This window comes from Lampris incognitus, chromosome 19, assembly GCF_029633865.1.
Source record: "Lampris incognitus isolate fLamInc1 chromosome 19, fLamInc1.hap2, whole genome shotgun sequence".
In the NCBI taxonomy this organism is placed as follows: domain Eukaryota; kingdom Metazoa; phylum Chordata; class Actinopteri; order Lampriformes; family Lampridae; genus Lampris; species Lampris incognitus.
The window spans coordinates 34,940,326-34,961,069 of NC_079229.1; the positions used below are offsets into that span (position 1 = coordinate 34,940,326).

The 20,744-nt window shown below is 43.1% G+C and overlaps 1 protein-coding gene across 1 annotated transcript in view; it reads left to right on the forward strand.

Annotated features, from left to right (window-relative positions):
* The window catches only part of col11a1a (collagen, type XI, alpha 1a), a 142,997-nt gene that overhangs the window by 87,792 nt on the left and 34,461 nt on the right, over positions 1 to 20,744 (forward strand). The window contains exons 38-44 of the mRNA XM_056299707.1: positions 7,480 to 7,533; positions 9,463 to 9,570; positions 15,038 to 15,127; positions 17,223 to 17,276; positions 18,658 to 18,765; positions 18,974 to 19,081; positions 19,441 to 19,494. Coding sequence (XP_056155682.1) covers positions 7,480 to 7,533; positions 9,463 to 9,570; positions 15,038 to 15,127; positions 17,223 to 17,276; positions 18,658 to 18,765; positions 18,974 to 19,081; positions 19,441 to 19,494 — 576 coding nt within the window. The remainder of the gene's footprint in view (positions 1 to 7,479; positions 7,534 to 9,462; positions 9,571 to 15,037; positions 15,128 to 17,222; positions 17,277 to 18,657; positions 18,766 to 18,973; positions 19,082 to 19,440; positions 19,495 to 20,744) is intronic.

The window sequence follows — 20,744 nt, forward strand, 5'->3', positions numbered from 1 at the left end:
AACAAATCACTGTCCAGGAGAACGAACGCCAGCCAGGATGACTGTCGGAACTGCCGGTCTGCATCGGCTAGCAGTTAGCTTAGCCTGCCCCACTTCTGCGTCCTGTCAGACCACCCCCAGTGTTTCCTCTTTGGGCGCAGCTCCAGTCAGGACTGTGGTCCTTGGGCCCACAGGATGCAGCAGACCAGGCTCCCTCAGCCGATCCAGCGCCAGCTCTCCCAGCCAGATACCTTCGACACACCTCTCCGCACTCCACACGACGACTCTACCAACACAGTCGAGGCTAGGCGAAGCCGCTGCCAGCCTGCCCTCGGTGTTATCGTAACTGCCGGTCTGCATCGGCTAGCAGTTAGCTTAGCCTGCCCTGCTTCCGCATCCTGTCAGACCGCCTTCGGTGTTTCCTCTTCGGGTGCAACTCCGGGTAGGGCCGTTTTCCCCGGGCCCACCGGACGCAGCAGACCAAGCTCTGTCAGCTGATCCAACGCCAGCTGTCCCAGCCAGACACCCTTGACACACCTCCCCACACTCCACACAATGACACCAAAAACACAATCAAGGCTAGGCGAGGCCGCTGCCCGACCGCCCTTGGTGTTACCGGAACTGCCAGTAATCGGAACTGTATGTAGATGCCTCGGGAGATTGGAGAAGGAAACACAGTCAAACAAAGTAAATAAAATGACAGAAAATGTCCAAAGTGTGGGACTATTTTCAACCTAAAATGTAAATAAAGTGAAATAAATCAAGTTCAGCTTTGTCAGCACTGTAGAACTGAACCTGCTTCCCTTGACAGTAAAATGTCCGTGCTGCAGCTCCTCAACAGAAAGCATCTGACTACATACATCATTCTGTCTAACTGACTCCTCTCTTACATTCAGTGTCCACTCACATTAAAAGATGTAATAAAACAGGGACAAGACCAGAACATGGACCAGAAATGAAAAAAGTATATCACAAAGAGAGAGACATTACATTACTGCGAGCAACCCAGTGTCCATTTCTGGCCAAAATTAATCTTATTTGACGTTGTTGGTCTTAAATAAAACGCTTAAAGTACTTTTATGTCAGCCAGTGTACTCGGTAAATATGCAGAATAACCTAGGTTACTTGATTACCAAATAAGTGTCAGCACTGATCAGCTTCTTGAAACAACTCGAGTCGATGTGATATCGTCACATATGGTGCCATATTTGTAGTAGGATTCATGACTGCTGAGTTTGTGCTGAAGAAGCTTTGATACAGATGTATAGCCCAGGTTATCCCGCAGTACCTTAGATTTATCCTGCAGCAAAAAACAAAACAAAACCAAACAAAAAAAAACCCCCAGTAAACTTTGACTTGCGCTCATCTCGCTGCAAGCCCCGGCGCGGCTGCTTCGATTTCCCTGTGTTTTGTATGCGTGACTGCGCCCGGGTTCGACTAGACTCAGAGGACAATAAACACCACTAAAGGCTTGACAGAACATCACCTCCATCGTTACGGCTCCCCTCTTCACTTCCCCCTTTCTCACAGATAACATAATAAACCACCAACGTGCATACACGTGCACACACGCACCCCCCCCCCCCAGTGTACATCCAGAAACACACAGAAGGCTGCTCGCTCCTTTCGCTGCCGTTCCGACAGCGATAAAGAGTCTTTATTAAGATGTTTATTGCGGCAGATTTATGTGTGGATGAATGGGCTCCAGGAGCATCCAATATGAGAATTGATCGCAGCAATAAATGCACTCGTATAGGCGGCCCTTGGCCTCCCAGCAGTGGTGGTCCCAATCTGGGGCACAGATAAAAATTTGACTCAGTGTCTCTTAGACGGGGGGGCGGGGGGGGGCGGGGGTGATGCCGTTACTGTGCCAGAGGAGAAGCCTCCCGTTGAATAATACATCACCAGCAGTCATAGCGCGGCATGATCAATAGGGGCGTTAAAGTCCGAGAGCCAGCCGCCACCGTATTCCTACCGTACAAGTTGAGATTGGAAAAGGTAATTTGATTGCAGGGAATCTGCAGTAAGTGCAGTATATCTCCGAGAGAGCCGGCCGCCGGTTCAGTCACATGCTTAAGGGACACGTGAATGAACGACGTGAGAAAAACGGGGTGTGTAAAGTCGGTGTGCGTCTTCCTTCAGTGTATTTGTCAGCTTTTATGAGTTGTATTTGTGTGTGTGTGTGTGTGTGTGTGTGCTCACCGATAGCCAGCATTGATAGAGCTCTGTAAGATGCTATAGACACCCATCACCGCAGCTCATTCATCATTCAACCACCTAGCTACAAAGACGGCTCCACGCCGGGAGATTGGAAAATCTTTGTGCCATTTTGAATTGAACGTAGGATACAGTCATTGCAGCTTCTTTTAGCACACGTTATATTATATTGTCACATAGGAGCTAATAGGGGCGGCACGGTGGCGCAGTTGCCTCACAGCAAGAGTGTGCTGGGTTCGAGCCCCGGGGTCGTCCAGCCTCGGGGGTCGTCCCGGGTCGTTCTCTGTGTGGAGTTTGCATGTTCTCCTCTTGTCTGCATGGGGTTCCTCCGGGTGCTGCGGTTTCCTGCCACAGTCTAAAGACCTGTAGGTCAGGTGAATCAGCCGTACTACATTGTCCGTAGGTATGAATGTGTGTGTGTGTGTGTGTGTGTGTGTGTGTGGGCCCTGTGATGGCGTGGCAGCTTGTCCAGGGTGTCTCCCCGCCTGCCGCCCAGTGACTGCTGGGATAGGCTCCAGCATCCCCGCGACCCTGGGAGCAGGGTAGGTGGTTTGGATAATGGATGGATGGAGCTAATAGATCAGCCGGACCGCCATATGGGGCTTTTGGGGGAGGAGTTAAGTCGTTACACGCGTTTTAATGTGCCCTTGGTTTGTCCTGTTGATTAACTCAAGAATCGACTTACCCCAAATAGGTGACCGTTTAAATTACAGGCCATTAATTATGCAGAAATGATCAAGTAATACATGTGTAACATACGTAGATGTGATTGTATTGTGATAACTACCGAGTAACAAAACCATAGTAAAGATAACACCACATTCAATATCCACCCTATATTCAAGTTTAACAGATAATTACTATTTATCCCTGTGACACAAAAGAGTCATAATACTCGTCTTTGGTAGAATTTGTGAATTTATCCCATGGTTGATGTAGATTATATTTAGCACAACATTATAATGACAGGGAAGTAAACTAGAGATATAGAAAACCCTCTATTTTACTCATACATTACTCAGTAATTACCGCTCATCATAGTGCCATTACATCTGTTCAACTTGTATAGAGTAAATTGTTACTTGTGAGAAATACATGACCGGTCATTTAAATCATCACTGACAAACAAACATGACATTTGTGATGACAGTCACTGCTTTGATGTGAGTCGTGACTGTGAAAATTAACCAATCAGATGACGGCGTGAATTTGGTTTGAGTCAATACAGGATAATTCCTGTAATCTCGTTTGATATCTAAAAGTGGGAACGGAACTGAATCACTAATATTTTCTAACACCACTCATTACTTGAATCTTCATGTGTGTTGTACTGCCTCTTTCCACAGAAAAAATACATATACTATAAGTAGACTCATACTATTATAATAAGTATTATATAAGGATATTAAGAATAATATGATTGTATTTATGACGCAAAAGTCAGCTCATGAATATTAATGAGGACTAGACTATACCCTCACATTTCTGCAGACAACTGAGAACTGTTCTGGATAAAGGTATAAAAAACACAATATTTGTAATTCACAAATAAAACAATGTTGCTGAATGTTTTACGATATCATGTTAAAAGTTTTGACACGTGAAACTGTAAATGTGATTACTGATTGATGCATCTTTTAGCTGTTTGCTAGCCCAACCATGAACAGACTTTAGCCGTGGATAATGCTAAGCTGAGTCAAAAGGGCAGCTATGACGCGTCGCTGCAGTGTAGTTGAACTCATCGGTAAACAGATTTGAGGCGATGTGACAAGTGATAAGGTCCAAGCACTTTTTCTTCTTCTGAAAAGTTTACGCAAATTCCCGCGAGATGGTAAATGGTAGCGACATGAGATTTTGCTCATTGATTGGAAGTTGCGTGCAAGTGCCCCAGAAATATTACCCCAATTGGCCTGATGGGCGGGCTATAATTAAATCTACATTTTGAAAAGTCATAACTCCTACTCCATAAGTCCGATTTACACAAACTTGGTACAGACATCCATCTGTCCTCACACTACAAATTTGCCTCAAGAACTACTGAAATCCGCCTGATGAGATTTTCTGCCGCTTTGAATTCTTTGAAAAACACATTTCTGACATCTCCTAAACCGTAGGTCCGATGCTACCACATTTTCTTGGGCTGATTATTGGACCAAGCTTATCAAAAACTGTATAAAGCTTGTTGATATCTTATTAACTTTGCAAGATTTTGACCAATGAACTTCAGCTGAAGGCAACACCTGTTGGGCCAATCATCACAAACTTGCAGGATATGTCCACATAAGTACCTCAAACATACCCTGGACGATTCACTCAAACAGACCATTAGGGGGCGCTACAAATAAAATGTGTTTGGCATAACACAACTCATACTACTACCACTACCACTTCCACTACCACTACTACTACTACCACTACTACTTTTGGCTGCTCCCGTTAGGGGGCGCCACAGCGGATCATCCGTTTCCATCTCTTCCTGTCCTCTGCATCTTCCTCTGTCACACCAGCCACCTGCATGTCCTCCCTCACCACATCCATAAACCTCCTCTTTGGCCTTCCTCTTCTCCTCTTCCCTGGCAGCTCCATATTCAGCATCCTTCTCCCAATATACCCAGCATCTCTCCTCCACACATGTCCACACCATCTCAGTCTTGTCTCTCTTGCTTTGTCTCCAAACCGTCCAACCTGAGCAGTCCCTCTAATATACTCCTTCCTAATCCTGTCCTTCTTCATCACTCCCAAGGAAATCTTAGCAATACCACAAATCAAACTATAAATCAGAAGTTATTTGTCCAATCATTACAAAACTCCCAGGATATGTTTCATGACAATGTTGAACCATATGTGTAAAACTATTTTGAAACCACTCGATAGGGGGCGCCACCGGTTCCAAACACGTTCATGGGTCTGGCACAAATGTGGCCATAAGTCAATGACAGTTTGTCCAAACATCACCAAACTTGGTGGATATTTTTAATTAAGCCGTTAAAACTTTCAACTTCCTACGGCTGTATAAGCGGTGGCTAAATTATGCCGGGGCATGCCTTGTGAGAATTGCGCAATAGATTACAATATTACCTTTGCCTTTGTTCATCAAGTAAAACCTTTTTTGTTCATTTTCAAAATATAAATTATGCACATAACATGACATACAGAAATTTACAGATCATAAAACAAACCATGAAATAACATGATTATTATCAACAGACAACACACAGGACACAACACCCCCCTATAAATAGATAAATGAATGGATATAAAAGATTATTTCAACCATCTATACCTCAGGGCAGGGCTCAGTACATCCTCATTGCAGCCATTTCAGGATGTGGGCCTTGTCCAACATTCAGTTTCTTTTGATATGAAAAGACTTTCCTGTCAAACCTGTTAACAGATGAGTGCATGTGTTATCATTATGAAATAAACTACAATTTCTCGGCCTGTCCAGGGTGTCTCCTCGCCTGCCGCCCAATAACTGCTGAGATAGGCTCCAGCATCCCCGCGACCCTGAGAGCAGGATAAGCCTTTTGGATAATGGATGGATGGCTGGATGGATGAGTAGCGTTTTGACCCAACCCAGTTGTACATTAAACTGTAACACAGTACATCTGAGCTTAGGGCTTGACTATATATCAATTTTAATTGCTTGTTGTCCATCAAGTAACATATCAAATAATATTATTAAATTAAATATTGAATAATAAATAATATTAAAAAATACTAAAATTAAATAAAAATCAAAATTAAAAAATGGTAAAAAATTTTTACGTTTTTTGAATATTATTGTATATCAAAAAATTATGATCGTCTATCAAATAATAATAAATTATAAATATTTTTTAAAAATAATAAATAAATTAGTAAAATTAATAAATAAAAAATATCAAATAAAAAATTAACTAATGAATAAATAATATAAATAAATATCAAACAACCGTCCACAGGGTTAGTTGTTGTGTCAGGAAGGGCATCCGACATAAAATTTTGCCAAATCATTGTGCGGATTGACAAGACCATACCGGATCAGTCGAGGCTCCATACGGGATTGGCTGAGGCCCCGGTTAACAGCAGCTGCCATTGGTGCTGTGCCCTCACAGGGTACTGATGAAAACGGTACAATCTGCTGTGGCGACCTCTGAGAAACAGGGAACAAGCCGAAAGAAGAAGACAATTGTCTATCAAATAAGCCTGAACATCTTAGTTTTCATGCATTGGCATTGAGAGCAGAACATCTAATGATCCAATGCGACACCATTACTGGGTATTATCTTGAGCTTTCTTTCCTCTCCGTTGGCCCACATGCGTCCATCCCATTATGTCTTCAGTGTATGTCTTGTGTCTGCTTTAATAACCTTGTTATTACAGCCAGTAACTGCGGGGTAGTTTCCTCGGTCATTCTTCATCTTAGCACATGTTGGTAAGACAGTAAGTAAGTGTGAGATGATGAATGCATACATGACAAACCTGTTAATGTGTTCCTGTTAATGGGTTTAAAATGAAATCAGTATTCCTCACTGCAGAGAATAGCAATAACTTTGAGCTGGGAACAACTCGTTAAAATAATCAATACTAGTATCGATGACCCATTGTATTTCATATTGTGAAGGTTAGTTTTCTCCCCTTGTTTTTCATGTCGATAAATTGTGAATTATGTGTTTTAAAATCCTAAAAAGGGACAAGAGTTGGAAATGAGATGTTGCTTGTAAACTCTGTGGAGCACATTGCTTATTAACCGTAACTGTGTTAGACTGCACCGTCCCTGTCACATAAATGACATTTATACAATGAGTCAAAAACGATCTTGACTGTAAGGAAAGATACACCATGCACAATGTGAAACAGTCCAGTGGTCAATGTAACAGTTAAGAACTTTCACAATTAAGGCATCAATTTTATCATTGTAGTAAAAGATATGGAAAGACTTGTTCAGAATATGCCATCCCTAATATTCACAGATTACACATTTGAACATATTCAGGGTATTGTATTATCAGTCCGACCGCTCGATAGTGATGGAGAGATCAGCACAGACAACCGGCTTAAAATAATCTATCGACTAACAACAGATTTAATCACATAACTGTATTGTGCAGTATGATTTTCTTTGGGCTACAGGAATGTACAAAACCCTAGATGAACCACCACGTAGAGTATTTAACACCACCAAATGATTAGCTGTGGCATCTTCTGAGGTTTGATATTTTAGAGTGTTTTGTGTGTGTGTGTGTGTGTGTGTGTGTGTAGTGGATATAAGTAATACTCTGTGTTCCCCTTTCCTTTCAGGGATTTCAAGGAAAGACCGGTCCACCTGGCCCAGGAGGCGTTGTCGGTCCCCAGGTGAGAAGAAGCGATTCATCAAATTTACCAGAAAATAAAACCAATGGCGTTCACACACCAACCCAAACTGATATGTAAGCTGCTTCGCATGCTTGGCTTGACTGAAGACCCAGTGGTTGTGAAATTGTCCACCTGGCCCAGGTGGACAATTAATACCTGCTGTTTAAATCAGAGTAGAAATAATTGGAAAAAGTTGTAACTAAAGAGTAAGTAAACTAGCTGTTATACATTAAATAGGAGCACAAGGGGCTTTACTGGACTTCAAATCAATGCAGAACATTGAAAACCAGAGTCTTCATAAGTTTCTTTTTTAGATTATTATGATTATTATTATTTAGCATTATTATTATCATCATCAGCATCATCGTCATCATTATTATTATTATATTGTTATTGTAGAGACTAAGCCCACACTTAAAGCCCCTGAGGGGTTGCTAGACAGGCACCTAATTGATGCGCTTGTAGCCACTTTGCGTTACATGTGTCTATGAATTAGCGTTCAGACTTGTTTAAGTTGAAACGCTATATTTATTACTCACCACGATGAATCCATTAAATGTCATACATCATAAACAGTCCAATATTCCAAATTTACACTTGTATCGCTTGCCAGCCTAGCATGGCCTGCAGCAGCGAAGCGGTCAAAAAACTATGTGTTCTCCCCTCCGTCAAGCAACACCTATCACCTGATTGAATGTTCCCACCTATATTGCTGTGAGCCCATAGCAATTAGAGTGACATCTGTGGGCCAATTAGGTGCTTACGATATGAGACCGAATGGCTCCTACAGTTATATTGTTATATTATAATTATTACTATTATTATATTGTTATTATTATATCATTATATAATAATAATCTCTACTACTACTACTTTCAGCTGCTCCCGTTAGGGGTATTATTATATTATATTATATTATATTATATTATATTATATTATAAACTTAGCACAAAAAGTAAGGAAATGTGTGTTTGGTAGATTATTACTTTGTTGTAACAATGCTTCTTGGCAATAAATCTTATATCAGGCACCTGATTGTCAGCACCTGGGGTACCAGAAGCTCAACACAAGAGTCAATAGCAACAGCAAAATAAGCTGTTGGGCATTGGCAGAGAAGATTTGGCAAATTTTTCATGGGCACAACCCACATACTCAGCTCTGCTGTTCATCCCACAAATGGGTGCTCATTACAAATGTGGCCCCATTTAAAAGGGAAATAAACAGGCTTTCCAACGGTATAAGATTTATTGCCAAGAAGCATCGTTACATCTAAGAAATAACCTACCAAACACACATTTCCTTACTTTTTGTGCTAAGTGTATTTGTAATAATAATTATTATTATTGTTATAGCATCTTTCATATGTAAAATGTTATTCAAAGGGCTCAACATAAACAACAGATAAAATATACAATCATAAAATTGGTATAAATGTAAAAGAATATATACACACACACACAAACACACACACACACACACACACACACACACACATATATATATATATATATATATATATCAACACGGATACAGGAAAAAAAGTTTTAATACATTTTCCTGTATCCGTGTTGATATTCCACTTAGTTGAGCACTTATAAAACCATTGACAGTTTCGGAAAAAGATGCTATATATATATGTAAATATATGAATGACGGAACAGTATAAGGACAATATATCTAATTATAAAATGATAAGAGAAATAAATGTCAAAAGATGGTGGTGCAGATGAAGTGTGGGTGTTGTTGGCTGATTAACAGCATGGTTAAATAAAGAGGTCTAAGCCTTCATTTTGAGATTCCCACTGAGCATGCCTCTCGAACGTCCTTTGGGGGTCTGGTTAAGTTTCAAACCGGAAGGTTGTGTTGACCACATGGTTTTGGGATGGTGGACTGTTGCTAATGCATCCTACCATTTGACACCGTCATTAGGGACCTACCGGAGAGACCGGCCCCGTTGGTGAGCGAGGTCACCCAGGACCCCCTGGCCCCCCGGGAGAGCAGGGTCTTCCAGGTGCTGCTGGCAAAGAGGGAGCAAAGGTGAGCAGAACCAAATGTCCAAATGTTTATTCTGTCCGTGAATACAAGCTGTGTGCTAACCACCAGGTATTTCCAGTTGTTTTCTAGGATGTCCACTACTGCAGTCAGACATCTGCTCAAACTTTATGGCCATATGCACTCAGAAAGTACCACACACCTTCGAACGCCATGACATGAATGTGCCCTGACTCTCTGCTTTGGCATTAAAACAGTGACAGATAATAAGACAATAATAAAAGGACAGACAGGGGGCGTCCGGGTGGTGTGGCGGTCTATTCCGTTACCTACCAACACGGGGATTGCCGGTTTGAATCCCTGTGTTACGTCCAGGTTGGTCGGACGTCCCTACAGACACAATTGGCCATGTCTGCGGGTGGGAAGCCGTATGTGGGTAGGTGTTCTGGCTGCTGCGCTCGCACCTCCTCTGGTCGGTCGGGGGGACTGGGGAGAATAGCGTGATCCTTCCACATGCGACGTCCCCCTGGCGAAACTCCTCACCGTCAGGTTTAAAAGACGCAGCTGGTGATGCCACATGTATCAGAGGAGGCATGTGGTAGTCTGCAGCCCTCCCCAGATCGGCAGAGGGGGTGGAGCAGTGACCAGAACAACAGGACAGACAGTCAGACATAGCACATACAAGTAACATACAATAAGGAGAATAGTGTGCATGTGGGCATGAATGCAAGTACGTTTGCATGCATGCCCATGTTCCTTATTCCGTTTGCTTGAGGGTAAAAACAATTTGCATTTGGCCAGATGGGTCCAGAAGAATGGCGGTGGATACAAGCTGTACTGCAATGAATGTCCCATATGATGTAATATATACAGAGGCAAGCTGTTGAATGGCAATTTGTGCATTTGCAGCCTGGGACAACCATGCTGTATGATCAGCTATGGTTTTGCAAAGGCTCATATAGAATATTTGTCTAAACTGACCACTGTAAATAGACTTTTTTTGCCACAGTTATAAAACAACAATCTTTAAAAACGCAATCTTGAACTGCAGATTGCAAAAACGCAATCACATCCATCCCCCGAAACGTCAACATCTTCCTCGAGATAACTGTATGAGAGACCGATACGCGGTGAAACTGCAGTACAAGACAAGTTTGCCGGTGTATTTTCTCTTGTTCTAAACCTCATAATGCTTATTTCAAGATACTCCTAGTAAAATGTTCTTACCTTATTATACTGTTGCTTCAAGAAAGTGAGCCTGTTTCATGATTATAAGACTTGTCCTGAGGAATTCACAGTAAGGTGAATCCGTTCATCTGGACGCTCTTGTTATAAGAAAATTCCACTAAATAGGAAAAGAAATCTTCAAACGAGACACTTGACTTAAATAATCTTTCTTTTGTAGAGCAAATGTCTTGAGACAAGGTCTGTTATCATGAAACAAACAAGGCCGGATTACCTGCCAACTGCGTCCGGGGCCCAAGAGGCTCCAGGTTTGCCGTGTGTCACTTGGTTGATGATCTTTTTTTTTCCCTAAATGTATTTCTGATCTTTACCCTTTCCCCCCAATTTAGTGGCCAATCGATCCCTATTTTAGTTCAAGCACCCACCCTCGTACCGCATGTCTTCGCCAACTGCATCTCTCCGGCCGGCAGTCTCGAAGGAGACGCCTCCCCACTTTCGTGACAAGGCGAATCCAGGCCGAACCACCGCTTTTTCCGACACACCCAGAGACGCATTACTGTGATGAGCACAAGCCGACTCTGCCCACCTCCCGAAGACAGCGTTGCCAATTATTGCTGCTTCATGGAGTCCGGCCATAGTCGGATGTGTCGAGACCAAACCGCGAACCCCGGTCCCCAGTGGGCAACTGCAGCAACACAAAGCTGATGCTTAGACCGCTACACTACTGCGGACCGGTTGATGATCACTTGATTAAATGCAAACTGGTTTGAGAATATGACCCATTTAAACATACTATCATCCTGATTGATGGGGGCCTTAAGAAAGGCCCGTAGCTACTCTTCTTGTACATGTACAATGAAGAGAGAGTGGCTCATCACTGGGTTGCTTGAGGGCTCATAGTGCATTTTTGCCCCAGGTGGGTTGATCGTCCTATGGAAACAATTACACTTTCTTGAAACAAGCAGTATTATCTGCCAGTGAGGTAAGAATTTTACCATCAATATCTTGAAAGAAGTGTTATGGGACTTAAAACAAGATAAAATGCCTTGGTAAACTCATCTTATTTTGCAGTCTAACAGTATTTTGAGGAGTGGCTGGTTGATTTCTCTCCCCAGTTGACAGTCGAGCACCCATCAAAAACAGCCATTTTGGAGAAGAATGCTCTTTCTTTTCTTTTTTTTTCCTTTTTCTTAAATCCACCCTCCCGCCCCCCTCCCGCCACCACTCCCAGCTCCCCGGACCATTGAGCATTCCAGCCCTCCTCTTGTCTCCTCCTTTCAGTTTCTCTCTGTCTTCCCAAAGCAGACAGTTTAATCAAGTCTGTTGGCTATCGCAGAGCCCCTCCGCCGCTCACCGCTCCACATTTTTTCTCTTTTCTGCCAGTGGCTTTTGCATCAGTATGCCAGGGATGCAACATGTAGGTCTTGGCAGCAGAGGCCAAATCCTCTTAGACCTCTTGAGCCCAGTCTTCTCTGCCTCCCTGTTTGCAGATAAAGTCAGCCTGTCAATACAATAAAAAGAGGAGAAAAAAAAAGACCAAAGCAACTTTTTGTCGGATGTTAAATGCTCTGCTTTAAGAAATGCAGGGTGTAAAATGAACAAGGGTGCAATTGAGCCTACCAGGGAATAATTAGCTGGTTTCTTCCTTGTTGATTTGGCACATGGCAGGTTTTTAGAGTTAACTACTGCTCCTGTCTGGGTGGGGTTTTAAGCTGGGGTTGTGTTTTGAAGCCTTAATTTAAGATTTTTTGGGGTTGGATTGTGTACAAATGTGTGTTACAGCTTGGAAATATGCTTGGCTAAATTATTTTACTGTTCTCCTGTGTTTCTACAGTACAACATGGGTCACGCTCTCTAATGAGTAAGCTGTTAATAGTGATTAATGGATTAGTAATAGAACACTTACAAGCTATTATAAGTCCCTTGTAAACATTAGCAGACACTTAAAGATATTAATAACCGTCTTGTTCATCTTGGAACGGGACTTCATGTGTTTTTTCAGTCTCTTACCAGACAGGATTGTCTTGAACAAAAGATTTGTCCTAACCTGAACCATTTAAGACTTTGTGCCTAAACTTAACCTTCAGGCTTGTAACTCTATCAGGAACAATTATTTAAAAACGTTTTTAAGGCATCTGCTAATGTTAATGAGTGGATCATAAGAGCTTTTTTGTGACCGATTACTCTTTTGTTCGTCATTGTGTACAGCTATTCGTTATAAAGCGTTACCACCAAATGTTAAGGAAAAGTAGAAATACAGTGGAGTTAACTTTATGGCTTATGGTTATGGTTTATGGTTAACTTTATTTTTGCGTCCGCATTGTCGGCATAAAGTCAAACACTTTTTCGGTGGGTGTCGGACTCCACCAAGGTTGTCCCTTGTCTCCGATTCTGTTTGTGATATTCATGGACAGGATCTCAAGGCGCAGCCAAGGTGAGGCGTGTGTCTATCTTGGGAGCCTCAGAATTACATCTCTGCTCTTCGCAGATGATGTGGTTTTGTTGGCTTCATCAGAATGCGACCTCCTGCACTTACTGGGGCAGTTTGCAGCTGAGTGTGAAATGGCCGGGATGAGAGTCAGCACCTCCAAGTCTGAGGCCGTGGTTCTCTACCAGAAAATGGTGGATTGCTCCCTGTGGGTTGGAGATGAGTTGTTGCCTCAAGTGAAGGAGTTCAAGTATCTCAGGGTCTTGCTGACGAGTGAGGGTAGGATGGAGCGGGAGATTGACAGTCGGATTGGTGCAGCATCAGCAGTAATGCGGATGTTGTACCGGACCATTGTAGGGAAGAGGAAGTGGAGCCGGAAGGCACATCTCTCAATTTACCAGTCAGTCTGCGTTACAACCCTCACCTATGGTCATGAGCTTTGGGTAGTGACCAAAAGGGTGAAATGAAATACAAGTGGCTGAAATGAGTTTCCTCTGTATGGTGTCTGGGCTCAGCCTTAGAGATAGGGTGAGGAGCTCAGACATCCGGAGGGAGTTCGCAATAGAGCCGCTGCTCCTTCTCATCGAAAGGAGCCAATTGAGATGGTTCAGGTATCTGATTAGGATGCCTCCTGGGCACCTTCCTCTGGAGGTTTTCTGGACACGTCCAACTGGGAGGAGACCCCGGGGTAGAACCAGAACTTGGTGGAGGGACTACATGTCCAATCTGGCCTGGGAACACCTTGGGGATCCCCCAGGAGGAGCTGGAGGGTGTTGCTGGGGAGAGGGACATCTGGAGTGCCCTACTTAGCTTGCTGCCACCGCGACCCGACCCCGGAGAAGCGGCTGAAGATGAGATGAGATGAGATAACTTTATGGCAACGCATGTCGTCATTCCTCGCATTGAAAAGCTCTGTCCACCCGTTTCAATGAAAGAAATATATCATTTCCTTCTTTTGGTTTCTGCAGGATACTCCCATTGTGTTTTAGGGTGTATGGCTATTTATTTCATTATTTTGTTTTAAGTAGGTTCTTGTCTTGTAGTGTTATAACTTTTCTAATCATGAATTCTTGCCCATAATGAATAAGAATGAATTATTACGTGTTATAAGTTTCTGATGAAGACCTGATGCCGCTGAGTTTCACCCCGTGGCTGATTATCTGAGAAGCAACGCCGATTTTAAACAGAGATGATGCTTTTACTTTGACGGTGTGTTAACAGGGCTAATGAACCCCCCCCCCACCCCCCATACATCTGGTGCAAAGTAATTTGACTTTAATGGACCATTAAAATTAATGTAAGCCGAGACGATAAGATTTCTTTTTTTCATGATGTTATGCAAAGAGCACATCGGCACTCAGCTGATTTGCGTTCATCTGGTACCATATATATTGTTTACTGCGTGTTAGACGACTCGTCCACGTCACAGACAGTGTAACTGGATTGTTCTGGTTGCACATCTCTACATACAACACACACACCTGTTAGCAAACCATAGATTCTGTGTACATCATGTTCGGAGGGTCCCATCATAGTAAAATAAAGCAAGTTTTTAAAAGTTTTCTGAGTTTAATCTCGGTTTTCCCACAGAACCCATAATCCCTGATGCTGCCGTTTTACAAGCATTTTCATTTTCTACATTTTCACAGCTATTTTCTATCTTTGCCTTTAACTACTAGTTTTATTTTCTTTTATAATATAAGTTTTTAAATTCCTTTTGGTGATCTTATATCTGTCTTACCCATTATTGTACCAATAAAATGCTGTTATTATCGTTGCTATGTCATATCTGTGTTACAAGACATGCCTCTCTAGCCACTACTCATTCAGTATTTACGAGACAGAACAGGAACTTGACTCACTTTTTTTTCTTCTTCACGTGTACGTCTTTATTTATAGGGAGACCCGGGACCCCAGGGAACATCTGGTAAGGACGGTCCGCCCGGTCTACGAGGGTTCCCCGGAGAGAGAGGTCTACCTGGTGCACCGGTAAGAACCCCCCCCCCACCACCACCTGCCCCTGCACCGATTCATCAAAGATCGAACTCCATCCACCCCCCCATCACAACCCCCCCCATGTCTTCACTTGTAGGAAGTGACAGAACATCACTACTTAACAAATGAAGAGGGGCCCATCGAGAGCGGCTTGCTCCATTAGAGGCACCAGCCTCGATGTCACTCCGGCATTGAGGAAATACAAATTGATGCTTTACAAATGAACAGGCGTGCCTCGCCGTCACCCCCACCACCACTGATGCCACTGTTTTTAACACCGTAATGCATCACAGTGTTTCAATTACAGCAGCAGAGAATTGTGGGTCAGGGGACCGTTTACAAACCCCCCTCCCCTCCACCCACACCAAAACCCACCCAGTTCGAGTCAAGTTCAGTATTTTCCTTGTTTTGACTCCGTTTTAAGGGGGGAGGGGGGGGTTATTTGTTTAGATCTCCATGACTTATTCTCTTGATAAATTATTAAATGTGATGAAATGTGGGCAATTAGTGTGCAGTGGCTATAGAGGAGCCATTTTGTCGCCCGCAACTCCAAGGTCAGCCTGAGTCTCTGCAGGCCAGCAGCACGACGGATTGTTTTTGTGCTGCTGTAATTTACTCTAGACACATCCAGAGCCAGCAGAGACTCATTACTAAGACTGCCATGTGTGCCGCCGCAGCCCACTGAGGAGTTACAAACACACACGCGCGCGCGCGCACACACACATGCGCGCGCACACAATTGCCCAGTGACATTAATGTGCGAACACAAGCACAAACCTGTACCCAATTTCCCCTCGGGGGTGAATAAAGTATTCTGATTCTGATTCTGACAAACATGTGCACATTAACACCTAGTACATACACACACAAACTGCATGTGTGTGTTCATTAACAAGAGCACGAAGGTAAGAGAAAAATGTGCAACCAGTTAAACACACACACACACACACACACACACAAACGCACTGGGGTGTTTCTTTCAGTTCGTATTTGATGGAGCCTTTTTATGAGTGGAAATGAAGGTTATGAGTTGATAATATTTTCAGAACACAGACTGACAAAATCAGCAGCCTCTCTGCTCTATCTGTCTATCTATCTGTCTGTCTGTCTGTCTGTCTGTCTGTCTGTCTGTCTATCTGTCTGTCTGTCTGTCTGTCTGTCTGTCTGTCTGTCTGTCTGTCTGTCTGTCTGTCTGTCTGTCTGTCTCGTTTGTGTGTCTGTCTGTCTGTCTGTCTGTCTGTCTGTCTGTCTGTCTGTCTGTCTGTCTGTCTGTCTCGTTTGTGTGTCTGTCTGTCTGTCTGTCTGTCTGTCTGTCTCGTTTGTGTGTGTGTCTGTCTGTCTGTCTGTCTGTCTGTCTGTCTGTCTGTCTGTCTCGTTTGTGTGTCTGTCTGTAAGACATACAGCCACTGTGTTCCCTCTCTAGCATTCAGTGTTGATGATGTTGGGTAGACAGATGTTCAGACAGGTTAACATGTCCGGGTGTCTTGCTGAGGTTTGGATGCTCTCACTGCAGTTCTCCGTTGAGTTCGGCTGATGTGAGAAGGAAAGAGACAGATGTTCAGTCGGAGGTGGCATGACCTCTGACGACTCCAAACGCTGAAGATGTTTGATGGCAGGCTTAGATATATATTTTAAAAGAAATGAAAAAAAAATGTATTCATACTTCAACAATCATGGTTAATATGAAATGTTTTGTAGGGTAGGTTTATCTCTTTATGTGTCTGAAAAGTAGCCCAGAGTACATGTATTACATATAAACAAGCCCCAGTGGGAAAGAAATCACTGTATTTTCACAAAATATGAGTTGCACAGGGATCAGACCAGCTCACCCTGTCACAGTTCCCGCTAAACTTCGCCAGTGAAGTTTCTGCTAAGATGCCAGATTAAATGAAAGGTTTAAAAATTTTAACTTTAAATCACATTTCCGCCATAGCTCTTCTCTTTCTATAGAAAGAGTTTCTGTGGGTCAGCCACTGGGCTTGAGGACATGGCTACGGAGCAATCCGTTTGCAGAGTAAGAGGTGCCAGTTTGCATGGTGGTTTAAACATTTTGCCATCTGCTTTATCTGTTTGTTTCATTCTTTTCCAGGGTCCAGCTGGTCTGAAGGGAGGAGAAGGCCCTCAGGGTCCACCAGGTCCTGTGGTAAGTTCACCATTAACAGGATCAGCACCTTTAAAGTTTTAAAATGGTAAAGAATGTACCAAATGCTGCATGCCAATTCCTTTTCTTCGGTGTTTTATCAGTTGATTAATTAATTGTTTGTCTTTCAATAGCTGCATATTTTTTTATGTGATAACTGTACTTCAAATGTCAACCACTAGAGGGAAGCTGTAATCCTTGAGATTAGTTTTACTGTAAAATCGCACTAACTGAGCACAACATTACTACAGGGACAACCTTCATAATTAAAGCACTCCTGTTGACTTTGCACCCTGTAGCTACTATCGGTGTAAGGACAACGGCCCAGAGTTTCTTTTATTTTCTTTGTATGTTCGATTTTATGTTTTATTTTTGATCCATCCAATGGAAGGTTTACTGAGCATGCTCACAGATATGCTCCGCCATTGAAAAGCTTCAATGGAGCAATTGCAGATTAAAAGCCTTCCTCAAGGGCAAGGTCGCCATAAGCCATCTACTTCTTCCTCTTAGATGTTCTCCAATAAGCCTTCGTCTGTCAAACTCTTACAATAGAGGCGCTTCTGTTGTGTAATTCTTTCCGACATCGGAGGTGCTAGTGGTGACAGATAAACCCAGAATTCGACGAAATAGCTGATTTGATATTAATTCTGTCTCCTCAAGCTCAATTACGCCAAATTGGAACAAGTATACAGCATCACATGAATATCAGAGAAAAAAAACCCCTCTATTGTGGCACTAAAGCCTGTATTATGGAGCGGCACTCATGCATATGGAAAGTGGAAATATTAATACAACAGGTATGTCTGTGGCGGGCCGACATGCGGCTTAGCAGCTTGATGTCTTTATTAAACTGCTGGTTTTCTAGATGGAGGCCGGTGGAACAAGCATCAGCACCACACAGACAACCTGTAAACGAGTGCAGCCAATTCCTTTGCTAATGCATATTTCTACTCACATGAATGAGACAAGGGCTTTAAAGTCCTCAGGTTCCTGTCCGTCTCCCGACACTACCTGTGTGTTCAGCCCAGGCAGATAACTGGGTTTGTTTCAAGGTGCAGCAGTGCTTTGATAGCGCTTAAAAGCCACCTGTTACCGTGTACCGGACCCATTACTTTTATTTTCTCCTTCTCTTTTCCTTTCCATCAGGATTTTGTGTGTGTCATTACGCAAATGAAACTCGGTGGGGTTTTTGTTGCTTTGTAAAAATCTGGTTAATTTCACAGGCAGGCTGACAAAGCTGTTGTCTCTTCAGAAATGAACAAAATTGGGCTTCTACCTTGTATGTTCTCTCATTGTCTTTTTTTCTTCTTCTGCACAATCACACATACACATACAAATACACACACACATGCACACACACACACATGCACACGCACACAAACAGGGTTCTCCAGGTGAGAGAGGCCCTGCAGGTCCAGCCGGTCCCATTGGTCTATCTGGTAGAACTGGCCCTCAGGGCCCCCCCGGGCCTGCTGGAGAGAAGGGTGCGCCTGTGAGTATTTTTGCAATTATTTTCCTTCTTATACAGAGAAAACAGAACTGCAGAGAAAAGACAAGTCCAAAAATGTATGTTCCAGCTCCATTATATTCTGCTGAAGACTCTGGTGCAATGATTTACATCTTTTTCAGAAACATAATGAAAATAAATGTTTGTGTGTGTGTGTGTGTGTGTGTGTGTGATATTTTTTGTCTGTCTCCAGGGTGAGAAAGGCCCTCAAGGTCCAGCCGGTCGTGACGGCGTCCAAGGCCCTGTCGGCCTCCCAGGTCCTGCTGGACCTCAGGGTCCGCCCGGTGAGGACGGAGACAAGGTCAGTTCTTCCTTATCGTCTCTTCATATGTTTTGGCCCAGTTAAGACTCCTCTTTTTTTTCCCCAGACCACAAACTTGGATAGAGTTTCAAATTAAAGCAGATTGGCAATTACTCTTCATCGTCATGTTCACACCAGGACCATCTGCACCGAAAATATATCTCTGTCTCCCCCCCCCCGCTAACATATATCCATCTTCATCACCAAACACGTCCACAAAAAAGCCAATCAGATGAAATGTAGAAGACAAATACTGTCATTCATTCCATCTCCTGCAATCATTGTGCCCCTTAAGGTTAACATGCAGGCCGCCCACTGAGCCGCCAGATATTTATGTGTTACTTCCATGTCTTCCCCAGGGAGAGGTCGGAGAGCCTGGTCAGAAGGGAAGCAAAGCTGACAAGGGAGAACAGGTGTGTTGTTGGAAGCACTGGCGCCCCCACACACACACACACACACACACACACACACACACACACACACACCTAGAAATGCACTGCTGATATTGATTCCAAATCTTATGAATCTTTAAGGACCATCCGATACCGAGGACAGATCCGATCCATTACTCTTACTGAACAGCGTGGACATAGACCATTAGTTTGGGGTCAATGGGCAAAATATTTGATAGAATCAGTTTTTTTTTCCTACACCATAAAAGAAATACAGGCTTCCAGAGCCAAAATGCAGTGAATCAAACCATTATGCTTTTGTTCATAACATGTTTTTCATGGCTTGTGGTAGGGGTGGGTGATATGGCAAAAATATATTACGATTTTCTTCAGGCAGGATCACAATCCACGATCTTATCGCAATTCTGTTTAATGTTGGCGTTTGAGACTATTTGGCAAGTTACTGAACAGAACAACCAAACCAATTTCCCTGTTTAAAGAAAAAATATAGCCCTTCAAGGTAACAAAGCCTAAAAGAAAAAAGGAATAAGCCTTCCAGTCGTGGATGAAATTAATGGTCAGACTCGAATAAGGTTCTGAAATCCAGCTAGAACATAAATCACTTGTAGGGAAAAACTAGACGTTTTGAGTTTTATGTTGTATGTTATCGCGGCATTTGGAGTACAGCCGTGGAATAGGCGTGTTGAAAAAATATTTGCGGCTGGGTATCTCGTACTGCAGATTAAAATGCCACTGCGTCAGTTACCTCTTTCCAGCACTTGCTTGTCCTGTCATACGGAGTGCCTTCCTCAAATGCCTTCGCCAAAGTTTTCTGTTTTGGCCTTGTAGCCTCTGACTTCGTGGTTGCAGCTGATGCACTTTTGGGTGCTTTCTTTTGAGGTGGTTAAATTTGTTCGTCGTGTTGCCATCCGACGTTGAACCTTACCTTTGCAATGTTTGCAAATAGCTGTTGTTTGCACTGTGTCGGTTTCAGAAAATCCAACACAGTTCCATATTACCGATTCTTTTTAGGGACCAACTCCTCTGTCTTGTCATCCATACTACTACGTTGCCAAATAAAAAATGGGGAGGTCAAGAAATCCAAGGCACTACCTACTGTCTGCTTTTATTGTTTCCACAGTATTGATACAGTACCATCCATAATTGCATGTGTTTCAGCAAATCCCGACTAACTGTTGGTGGCATGGTTAATATTTATTTGATAGAGGAGGGAGATTTCCCCCCTCCAGACATTCATCATGTTCAGGGGA